The 12,641-nt window shown below is 40.2% G+C and overlaps 1 protein-coding gene across 1 annotated transcript; it reads left to right on the forward strand.

Moving 5' to 3' along the window:
- Position 1: 1 nt before the first annotated feature.
- On the forward strand, positions 2-10,727 carry FBP1 (fructose-1,6-bisphosphatase 1; the record flags this gene model as incomplete). Its single annotated transcript, XM_010007218.1, has 7 exons — positions 2-126; positions 3,282-3,444; positions 5,390-5,482; positions 6,496-6,639; positions 7,870-8,007; positions 9,191-9,310; positions 10,318-10,727. Coding segments are annotated over 7 exons (975 nt in total), but the record flags the coding sequence as incomplete, so codon positions are not given.
- Positions 10,728-12,641: the final 1,914 nt, after the last annotated feature.

Genomic DNA, 12,641 nt, shown 5'->3' on the forward strand with positions numbered 1-12,641 from the left:
CCGCTTCGTGATGGAGGAAGGCAGGCGGGCGAAAGGCACGGGGGAGTTCACGCAGCTCCTCAATTCCCTTTGCACGGCCATCAAAGCCATTTCCACCGCCGTCCGGAAAGCGGGAATCGCCAACCTGTACGTCCCGGGGAGGAGCAGTGGAGGCGGGGGATGAGGTGGGAGAGGGGGAACCCGGGAGCATCGCACACCTGCCCGCATCCCTGAGGGTCCAGGGGATCCTGGCGCCCCCGGGGCGATGGGGAGGGGAGGTGTCCCCGAAAGGCGGGTCTCTAGGGTTGCATGCACCCTTGCACCTAGCAGCTACCCTTAACTCCTTTAGATCTCGGACTCTTAATGGATCCTATGACTTTTTAATGTCATGTCCTGCCGTCCTTGGCAGATGGCCGCTGCTGATAGACCTTCATGTGAGCCCTCAGCAGTTTTGGGTGCTTTGAACCAGAAGACCAAATGAACAGACTGAAAGAGAAAGCCTGCCAAAATATGGCTCAGTTATTCTTCACTGTAGTCTGTAAATTCATATCAAAGCACCTGCTTATGCTATGAGGCATTTAATCAAATTCAGTGGAGTTTTCTCCTTGTTGCATGATAGCAACCTAAGTTTCTATATGAGGCTTTGGATGTCTAAGGCTTTTAGAAAGAGCATTGGTTTGGAGCAGAAGTGACTGTAGAGAGCCAGTCAGAGGGCAGTTGCTCTGGACATGCATCAGAAAGAAGTTACGACTCTTGGAATATTAAATAATTTTAAGTGGTTGCAGGTAACTAATGCCCTAAATATTTTACATATTGTTAGTAAGTCAAATTGTCTGCTGATTGAGGCTTTAGACATGATGCTTCATTACTTAATGGAAAATGTAGTAGAGAGAAAATGAATTTGCTGCTACAAACCTGACATGGCCCATGTCAAAACCATGTCGTCAAAAATGTCATAAGCAAAAGGTCTCTGGCAATGCAAAGTATAATTTATTACAAAATGTATCAGAGAACTGAAATTTTGGTTTTGGAAGTTAATAAAATATAATCAACTGTAAGATACACTAAAAATCCTCCACTTTATGACTTCAGATTGATATAATTGTGATAGTTTTTTAATGCCGTCCTTGGCAGATGGCCGCTGCTGATAGACCTTCATGTGAGCCCTCAGCAGTTTTGGGTGCTTTGAACCAGAAGACCAAATGAACAGACTGAAAGAGAAAGCCTGCCAAAATATGGCTCAGTTATTCTTCACTGTAGTCTGTAAATTCATATCAAAGCACCTGCTTATGCTATGAGGCATTTAATCAAATTCAGTGGAGTTTTCTCCTTGTTGCATGATAGCAACCTAAGTTTCTATATGAGGCTTTGGATGTCTAAGGCTTTTAGAAAGAGCATTGGTTTGGAGCAGAAGTGACTGTAGAGAGCCAGTCAGAGGGCAGTTGCTCTGGACATGCATCAGAAAGAAGTTACGACTCTTGGAATATTAAATAATTTTAAGTGGTTGCAGGTAACTAATGCCCTAAATATTTTACATATTGTTAGTAAGTCAAATTGTCTGCTGATTGAGGCTTTAGACATGATGCTTCATTACTTAATGGAAAATGTAGTAGAGAGAAAATGAATTTGCTGCTACAAACCTGACATGGCCCATGTCAAAACCATGTCGTCAAAAATGTCATAAGCAAAAGGTCTCTGGCAATGCAAAGTATAATTTATTACAAAATGTATCAGAGAACTGAAATTTTGGTTTTGGAAGTTAATAAAATATAATCAACTGTAAGATACACTAAAAATCCTCCACTTTATGACTTCAGATTGATATAATTGTGATAGTTTTTTAATCACTATGTGCTATCCCTTTCATGTGTCTACAAATAATGACCAGGGTTTCCCACCTGTGACCTGATTCATAACAGTCTAAGGCACCACTCCTTAGCTGTCCTACATGTGTGCCTGTTGACAGCTGCCCACAGGCTCCTGATCTGGTACAGTCCCCTACAGTGGACTTAACTCCCACCAGTGCTGGGGTAGGCAGCTTCAGACTCCCTGAGTGGTCCATCTCTCACTGTGGGCCTGTGTGTTATAACTGGTGGTGGGATTTTGTGTGGCTCTCAGGAAACGTGAGCAAGGTTCCATTTCTCTGGATCTTCTCCCAGCCTCAACTGTATGCGCACTGCTGTCCTGAAGTCCCTCCTCAGGTACAGGCTCTGTGCAGGGCACAGTCCTGGGACTTCCCAGCAGACCAGGTGTCAAGAGCTGTAGCTGCTGTCTCTGAAGATAAGGACTTGTTCGTCTGCTCACAAGCACGTTGTTCAAAGTACATTGTATTTGAAAAGCACTTTCACTCTTCCAGAAAAATGTTCAAGCTACTGTAGCAGAGATAGAAAGAGAATTATGCCAGGTCTCTTTGTCTCATGCATTAAGATAAAGAAATGCAGAACATTCCAAGTAGTGTGTTCAGTGTTACTACAAAAACCTGAAAGACCAGTATTCAGCCTAATCAATGAATCCTAGCTGAAGTACATGAGTCATCGGAATTTGTGCAGATCTGGCCATTGTTCTTTTTTCTTATAAGAGCTGAACTTCTTTCTCTGTTTTGCATGCTTTCAAAATCACTTATCACAAGGTCTCCTGGTACTTCTTGATGCCAGATGGTTTGATTCTGATTAGCTGGCAGGGTTTTGTTAGTGTTTTGTATTTGTATTTCTTACTTTTATTCCAAAGGAAATATTTACTACTTATAATCGGTACTGAAAACATTGAACCATTACAACTGTTGATTTATCTGTGAGCAAAGTGTTTCTACTGCAATTTGTACATCATATTGCTAACCAGGAGCAAATTATATAGGAAGCTCTAGCCTAACTAGTGTCATCAGATTTAGTCTAATGAAGCCTTCTCTTTTAGAGTATTGCTATAGTATTGTAGCCTAGAATTCAGGAGCAGTATTTAGGTCTTAAAGTTAAGAGCTCATTAAATAATACAATTTTTGTAATTCAGCTTTCATAACTTGCTCTGGCTATGTTTGCCTATAGTTTAGAAACTATTGCAAGATGATGGCTTTGTGTTCCTCATTTTCAGTGTCTTCTACATTTGCCAGCACAGCTTATGTTAACAGGTGTCAGCACAAATCTACTGGGCAATAAACAAAGAAACAGGCTTGCAGAACTGCCATATTATCCAAAAGTGCTGCTTGTTTTACAAGAAGTTTTACAAATACAAGGTTGCCAGAAACAAGGTGCTTTGAAATATGTTTGTGCCCCTTTCTCACAGAATGCTCTCTCTTGCCAATGCTTTAGCTATGGAATTGCTGGGTCTACCAATGTGACAGGAGATCAAGTAAAGAAGTTGGACATCCTTTCCAATGACCTGGTGATTAACATGCTCAAGTCATCCTTCAGTACATGTGTTATTGTGTCAGAAGAAAACAAAGATGCTGTGATAGTGGAAGCTGAAAAACGGGTTAGTAGCTCTAAAGGTTCTCCTTTCTTGATTTCAAATCAGCCTTTACAGGTGCATCGCTTCAGATCTGAGAAACTGAAACTGAACTAAAAAATTCAGAAAAGAGCTACTTCCCTGTATTGGCAAATGAAAGGGAGTGGGGGATGGGTGGAGAGAGTGAGTCAACATTTGTCCTTCCTGTTACTTCAGGACTGATGTTTGTTGGTTTTATTTTTTTCTCTGTTATTCATCCCCACATTCTTTCCCCCCAGCTTTTCTTAATTGTGGGGAAAACATTTCTTCTTTATTCCATCTGATCTCTGGAACTATGCTTTGAGTCAGTCAAGCTCTTTTGTAAAGTAGCTTTGTCAGTAGGACGCTAAGGAGCTCTATGTGTAGGTCAAATTTAGAGTTCTTTAATTTAGGCAAATTCTCCTTGAAGCCCATGAAGGACCTAGCAACAATGAAATTAAAATATTTTTTACTTAATTATTATTATTCGCAAGTCTGCATGAGCTTGTTGAATGATGGTTCCTTTTTTCTAACTGACATTTTGGTGTGATCATGTAAAAATCTGAGTAAAAATTTTGTGAAAACAAACAACTAAAACATAATTTAGAAAGTACAATAATATTCACCTTGTCAAAGCAGTTCTCTCTCCCTCTGCTGAGAAATCTTCAGCATTATTTTATAGGCATTGGATGAACAAACATTACTCTAGATCTGAACTAATATTATTTTAGATCCTCAAATACCACTGAACGAAGCTCAGTGCTAATGGTTTTCTATACAAAATGTGAGCTATTATGGTGTTTTTAGCAAAATTCCTACCCACAATTTGTACCTATGGAGCAGAGCGATACTGGACTTAAAGAAGTTTCATGGCAGCAGAGCTGGTAGTGACAGCAGAAGGGGTGATGGTTTTAAATTAAAAGACGGTAGATTTAAACTAGATGCCACAAAGAAATTCTTTACAATGAGGGTGGTGAAACCCTGGAACAGGTTGCCTAGAGGTGCCCCCCCTGGAAAGATGCAAAGTCAGGTTGGATGGAGCTCTGAGCAACGTGATCTACTTGAAGATGTTCCTGCTCATGGCGGTCGGGTTGCAGTAGATGACCATTAAAGGCCCCATCCAACTCCCACTATTCTATGATTCTAATAAAATTAAAAATGAACAAACACTCTTGTTACACATCATTACCAAAATGACTGTGGATAAAATAAGGGGAAAACAAGCTATTTAAAAGGTACAATTGATTCAGCTGTTTTCCCTATACTGGCAATTTCCTATACCTGCAGGAATCCTTAATATAGCAGTAGGCAGGGACCATTCTTTTTCTGTGGGGGGAGGAAACTCACAAAAACCCAGGGTAAGATCACAGACTTACCAAAGTAATTTCTGAACATCTGTCCATTCAGAGATATGAAATGTATAATATATGCATGTCAGGTGTTAAAGGCCTTACTCATCTCTCTAATTTTAGCTCTACATGAAAAAGACTGATTTTCTTCATTTGTCTTTTTCCTTATAATTCAGAAAGTTGCTTTTTTTAGAGGTGAAAAATGTAGCCTAAATGATAGATATTTTGAGATGTCTGTCAAAATGGATCAGCATTAATTAAATAGATGAAGCTAAACTAATAAAGAAAAAGTAGTCTCTCTCTTTTTTTTTTCTTTACTACTCAAAATTGTGTACGAAAAGTTCATCTTTTCCATGTCATCATCTACTTCTTACTTTAAAGATTTCTTAGCTTATGCTGTGGTGTAAATCACACAATTGTAATGAAAAACAAAACCTGTGCCAAAGAATTTCTAACATTTTAATTAAGTTCCTTTGCAATCTGTCGAAGTATTTCTGTTTATATTGTTTTGAAAGTCTCTGAGAAAATTTACCTACTGAAGTATTTTTGTTTGGAGGAAGTGGGTAAATAATGTCACTAATCGTTCCCTCTTCTGTGTGTTCCAGGGCAAATACATTGTCTGCATAGACCCTCTAGATGGCTCATCAAACATTGACTGTCTTGTTTCCATTGGGACCATCTTTGCCATCTATAGGAAGGTAAAATGCTTTCATGTAGGAAAGAAAAACCTATTATTGTGCACCTTTTGATGAAATATAATTGCATGTGAAGACTTAATAAAGTCTGACTAAACTTGTTTGTGAAATAGACTTTCAGGACCAGCTCTAAGTTAAATCTGTTATTTAACAGACACTTGTGTAAAACAATTATGAAGGATTTGCTTTACCCTCTTAGAAGATGAGATACCCATATGTACATGGAAGTCTGGCCAATATTTAATTAGCCAGCTAAAGGAATTACCCTTTAGAAACAAATCAGGTCTTAGATTTCGTTAATATATATCCTGAGACAAAATACCATGTGTTGGGGAATGTGCTTTCTGCGTCTTGTTCTCTGCACTAACAAGTCCTGTTACCCTGAGGACAGGCTTCAAACACAAAGCAGAGCTGAAACATGGCATGTACATTTGAAGTGTCTAATTCACTCTGAAAGGCAGAAAACTTGTCTGAAGGAACTTGAAATACTGGAGTTACGTGTCATAAGATGGGGGAAAAGTAAGTCAGAGAAAACACACCCAATCGTCCACCTCAATCATCTTTTGTATATTGTCATACATCCCAAAGTCAGTATTTCCAGCTTCATTTTTGTGCGAAGCAAAAGAAAACAAAAAGAATCCCAAGTACTTTTGATCAGGTGTGAACTCCATGAGTCATATTTCATTGCTTGCTTTTCAACTGTGCCTCTGAATTTTCATCTGAGCTGTGTTCATCATCGCCTACAAAGAGGTACAGACCTCCATATTATCTCTTTAATCCTTTCCTGCTTCCTGCATTCCAACTAGGCTTATACAGGAGCATTTATAGATCAATGTGTTTGTCTCCATGTAATTTGTATTAGTGTGTTCAATAGGAATCTCAGTTGTGGGTCATGGAAGCATTTGTGCCACCTCATGCATGCGTATAGAGTAGAAGACCATTCCTATCCCAGAGAGACCCGTTATGTACCAACTATGGAAACAAAGTGAAGTTGACTATGCTCCTTTTTATCCTAGGTGTCCCCTGATGAACCTTCTGGGAAAGATGCTTTACAGCCTGGGCGTAACCTTGTGGCAGCTGGTTATGCCCTCTATGGGAGTGCCACAATGTTGGTACTGGCCACTTCTGCTGGAGGTGTCAACTGTTTCATGCTGGATCCGGTGAGAATGTCTTCTCTTCCACTGTTTCTTTATAAGGGATATAACCATCTATAAAAACTGTTTGTCCCCCAAAAAATCAAACAATGGAGCAATTTCCAAGCTAACATGGAGAAATGAAGTACACTTAATAACCGACCAGCAGTAATGTCAAGAGATTTTTGTGTTTTGCCTGCCCACTATAGCAGTGCTATCTGTGCCTCAACAATGGGAGGACAGATGAGTTAGTGACGCAAATACACAGGATGTGCCAAATCATATGATACTTAAGGTGAACTGCTTTCTGGAGTGCAGAATGCCCTTAAAGACTCGTTTGTATTTTCCTTAATGCTAGGACCTTAGTATACCAGAGAAGCAGAAATATTTAACCTCCTTCTGTGTTTTCAGATCCCACCGTGATGTGTGAAAGAGTAAGTGACATGTGTGGGCATGTTTGATGTTGTAGCATGCACTGACCATATGGTTTTCAAATGAAAGTCATAGCGATCATAGCAGAATGTAGTTTGCTCTAGTGACCTGTTTGTTTGCAGTCAGTTAGTCAAGCTGTGCCACCTGCCAGTGTTAATTTTTTAGAGCCTGTAGTGAGCAAGCAACAGGAAATACAATTTGATGCTCCCTGTTAAGTAGCAACTTAACTTAAAGTAGCTGCATGTATTTTTGTCTATATGCAGAGACCAGATTTAACTTGGAGCATGCGTATATATTATTTTGTTTATTTTAACACTCATTGGGAAATCTACTGTAGAGAAAATAAACAGACCAGCTCTTGGTTACAGAGTTTAACTCTCTTGACTTGAGGCTTCCAATTAGCCCAAGCTAATGGAATACACTGGAACTTTTTTATGTCCATAGCTATTTGAAGATGTTAATGCATTGCTTCAACCGGCACTCTCAGTTTCCAAACTCCTGAGAGTAATACTTCTGTTTTAAATCTAGCAGAAGAGTGGAGAACTAAACAAATGTACAAACAACAGCATTTCTTGGCATAGAAAAGTGAGAGAGAGCTGGGAAGGAAGAAGCTTGCATGACCCCAGGATTCATGCTTGCTCTGTGTTTCATGGATAAAAAACCCTTCACATCTAGACTGCCACTTTTTCGTAGGTACTGAATTATTAAAGAAAGTGGCAGCAGTGGTAAATTATTTGTAAATTGTGTATATGATTGTTTTTTAACTTAGCTTGTCAATAAACAAGCAATTAATGTTAACAAATAGTTTTTCTTTCTTATTGTTAGGCAATTGGAGAATTCATTTTGGTTGACAGGGATGTGAAAATCAAAAAGAAGGGAAATATCTACAGTCTCAATGAAGGATATGCTAAATACTTCGATCCTGCAGTCACAGAATATCTCAAAAAGAAGAAATTCCCTGAGGTAAAAGATGCTGTTTCAAAAAAATTTTCTGGTGACAAGCAACACTCCTAATTTCCAGCTTTACCATCCTCACTGTCATATGTACTGGTCTTAGCTTGTTTTCCTTTCTTGTGTATTTGAAAATTTATCTTCATGTAGGACTGATAATTAGAGCCACAGTTGACGAGACCGGATATTTCACCATCCTTCAATACTGCACTGCACCTCTTTTATTTATTTATTTATTTATTTAATTATTATTATTATTTTTATTTTATCTTCCTTCCTGGCTGGGGTCCTCAGTCATGGTGCTGGAGGCAAAACTGGGTGATTGGTAGTCAAGTGGACAGGGAGTTGCATCTGGCGATGAAGAAATTTGATTAAAAAGTTTGTTAGATTGCTACTTCCACACTGCAGTGTCAGAGTAGAGGGAAAGCTGGGTGCAGATGGCAGTGGGTCACTGCTCAGAGGTGACACAAGCTGGACCCTGAGGGAGTCTCTCACCTGAAAAAGTCCACTTTGTGGTTGTGCAGCCTTCTGGTGTCAGGAGGCCTGAAGCTGTAAGGAGTGCCCATAAAAATCATGCCTGTTCTCATGCCTTACGCATGTCATCACCAGAGATACTATGTCAACAATGAAATGCAAACATATACTATGGTTAAGTCTCTCTTGTCTCTCTTACTGACTTCCTGATCATGCTTTGAACAGGACTAGTGTTTTCATCTGGCATCTTGCCAGGCTTAAGGTGTTATTTAGATATTAAAATGTATTCTTTAGCGTATAATAAAGAAATTAATACCCATAGCCAACTATTAACCTTTCCTTAGCAAAAAAAAAAAGTAGTAGAAGAAGGAAAGATTGCTTCTTTTGATCCTTGATATTTTTTTCTGCTACAAAACTAAAAACCTAGCATCAATTCTTACCACTTAATCTTTTTGCTGCTAGAAATGCAGTGTTTTCCAAGGGTTAGATCTCTGATTGAGAGCTGGCATGCATTTTCTGTTGCTGACACTACCATTAATCTATCCTGAAACCTTCTCTCAGTCCTTTTCCTTGGATTTTCCCAATTAGAAAATAAAGAGGAAAATGAAATTTTCTCAAAAAACACTCAATATTATAAATTAATCACAATATGAAGGAGTCAGGGGCATAAGATTAACCTGGTGTACTCAAAAGTTGCATTGATTTAAATGTCTTTCTGTAGGATGGCAGTTCACCATATGGTGGGAGGTACATAGGATCTATGGTGGCTGATGTGCATCGCACACTGGTCTATGGAGGAATCTTTCTGTATCCTGCTAACTCCAAAAGTCCCAAAGGAAAGGTAAATGCAAATAAGCCCAATTATAGAAAATGTTACATTATCTAGGTGTTGCAGATTGGTATTTTAATTGCAGAACATGTGTTTTATAACTTGGTAGCTTGCACCTCTGGTGTGCAGGTATGGACACCCTTTACACACTGTCACAAGTGGCAGCAAATCGTTGTCAGACACCTATTGTAGGGCTGCTGGTAGCCTATTTGAACTGCACCCACTTCTCTTTATACCCTTTATATATATATATACCTCTTTATATGTTCAGATTATGGAATGTACCAGGGGATGTGCTGTTCAAAGAGGCTTCACTGTACCATCTCAGAGGAAACTGTGCTGGCCCCAGCCACATGAAAAATTACAAAGCAATACGAATAACACACACTACTCTGAGATTCCTGTTACAAGCTAGCATGTAAAAAGCCTAAACATAGTGCACCCCTTATGCGAAGCTCTGCTGAATGAAAAAAACATGTGCATCTTGTGCTTGGTAACATTGCCTCATCTGGAGGAACTATGCCTGACTGCCTCTGCCAGGTCAACAGTCAGTCAGGGAAGATCACACAGGTACAGGCTGACAAGGGGAGTGTTTATTCAGCAAAGACCTTTCATCTCTTTTGTAATTGTCTGTAAATTATTGCTTCAGGTTGCAGATAAGATGCAGTTATTCATTAGAAAAACCTAATAGAACACTCAGGGGCAATGTTTTTCTTTCTTTTACACAGGCCTGTGTGGTCTACTGCCTTGTTAAAGGTTGTATCTTACATACGAGCTTTATCTCTGTGTAAGGAGCACAATGCATGAGCTATGAAGCACTTAAATTGGGCATATCCAGCATTCACTCTGTTTCGTTTAAGAGAAACATCCACACAATTTCATTCTTGAGTCAAGGTTTATATCAAATACAGAGTACTTGGAGTGTTGATTGGTTTAAAATCAAATGCCAAATACATTTACATTTAACAATTGTCAGCTTTCCCTCAGCTGACCTTACCATTTTGATTTTTGTCTTCTAGCTGAGACTGCTCTATGAATGCAATCCTATGGCTTTTGTTATTGAGAAGGCTGGGGGAGTAGCAACAACTGGGCAGCAATCAATACTGGATATAGTCCCTGAGGATATCCACCAAAGAGTCCCTGTTGTCTTGGGATCTCCTGACGATGTGAAGGAGTACCTTGAGATAGTCAAGAAGCATTCAGCTAAGTAAAGAAAGCCTGCTGGAGTCACTGTACAGATGGGGATAAATGTCTTACAGCTGAACCAAATAACATACTGCAGTACTGCAAGATAGAACTCTCTGTAGCAAGATAGCAAATGAGCCATATTTTCATAAGATTTTTTTTAAGTGAAATCTTGTGTAATTGTATTGTGGAATGACAGGTATTAAAATGTTGCATTAAAGGAAGCATTAAAAGTAAAAGCAAGGGAAAAATATGTTTGCTTTTATCATTTGTGATTACACAAAAGATACTGTACTACAAGGAAATATTGTGCTGAATTCAATAACTAGGGGAAGTCGTAGCTTCTCAGGAAAGCTACAGACTGTCACCAGAATATCTGACTCTATAATCTTCCAAAATGCTTGAGGGGAAGACTCAGCAATCTCTTCCAGTGAGTGTGACGAGTCTCTAGCTCTTTGACAGTAAGTAGAAATGCTAACATGGACACCTTCACACATTTTTTCTAAGCCCAAGAAATTGCTGTACTTCAGTCTGGACTTCTTCTGACTGAGAATTAACATTTGTGAAACATGTGTCCTAGTGTATGTTAATTCTGACACACACTGTTAATATTGCCAGTTGGTACTCTGTCAGATTTAGTAACACAAGGATGGAAAATGATGCTTTGAAGGTTTATTTTGAATTGGAGAAAGAACATGTGTAGACAGCTTGGTACCACTCTGCTGTGAAGAGCTGGCTGTCTTTGCCAGAAATTAACCTGCTTGCTTGATGAAACAATGAACCTGTACAGTGTTAGTAACCACCACTGGGTGTTCTTTGTATTACTTTGGGAGTGTGCATTACCGTGGAAAAGGATTCTGCTTCACAAGCAGAAGAAAAATTGTGAACACCATGAAGCATAATGACATTTAACATGCTTCAGGGCATGCTTCTGGGAACACAACATGGGTGCCTGGGAGCTAGGAGGGCTGTCCACCTGTCTGGGTACAGTTCATGGCAGTGACTTTTTTAATCAGTCAAAGTCTGCAAATCTTTGACATTTCTCATGGACCACTCACCTTTGCCAAACTCAAAGGAAAAAGTGAATGTTACTGTTGGGTAGACTGCCACTGGTTTGGGACAAGCCATGGTCTGAGACACACAGTGAGTGGTCTGGGAGCCCCTGTCTATGGGTGCAATGAGCTGTAAACCTGCCTGTCTGAGGGTTTTGCATTCATCAGTGCAGACAGCCCGTCCGAACTTGGTTCTTCTGGTAAAGAGAGAGTAAAAGACTGTGGGGGGGTCTTAAGATGGTGATGCAAAGGGCATGGTCCCTGAGGAGTCATACACAAAAAACCCCATGTTCTGATTACTGGTTGTGTTTGGTGTATTTGAAGACATACTGGCAAACCTTAATTGGGTGTATATTTGTGTCTGTTCTCCAAAGTGACAGGGGACAAGGCCTTTCTGGCAGGGACTGCATGGCCTGATTTCTGCTGAAAGTGCTGCTTCTGATGGGGCTTTCTTAGTGAAGACAGGGATTTCTGGGACCTTAAAGGATTGGGACAGTCCTGGCAACCATCTCCAGTGAGCTATTGTTCTGCTTGTACACTTGCTTTTCACCATGCAAGGGCCCTAACTCTGGCCCCAGGCAGCATCTGGCTCATCTGTGGCCAAACTCTGCTCGGGGAAACTAGCAGGCCATGGCATACATACTTTGTCTGATACATACTTGCAAAATCAGGCATCCCACAAACATCAACCCTGCCTCATGCTGCCTAATTTCTGATTAATGCCCTGCTGGGAGAAGGCTCAAAGCAACATCTCCCAGTGTGATGCCCTTGTTGCCAGCCTAGGGGCTAGGCTGGGAGGAGCAGGTTTACTGGCCCCAGGGCTGAGCACTGTGCCGTGACAGGGGAGAGGACTTCACTGGACAGCAAGTGGTGGGAGATCTGGGGGACTCCTGTGGCCCGGGCTTTTCTTCACAGACTGCTCTTGTGCCTGCACCAGTGTGGCTTCCTCTGCCTCTTCATGTGAGCAGCTAATCACTGGCATATGGTCCTGCTCTTGCCTTTGCAAAAGAAGAAAAAAATGCGGTCTTTGCATCTGTTTTTGTCTTTTTGATGTGATTTCAAAAGAAACAAGCAAGTCTCTCTTCATTTTTTATAAGGAGTGAAGG

Source organism: Chaetura pelagica, unplaced genomic scaffold, assembly GCF_000747805.2.
Source record: "Chaetura pelagica isolate M959 unplaced genomic scaffold, ChaPel_1.0 scaffold40, whole genome shotgun sequence".
NCBI classification, from domain to species: Eukaryota; Metazoa; Chordata; class Aves; order Apodiformes; family Apodidae; genus Chaetura; species Chaetura pelagica.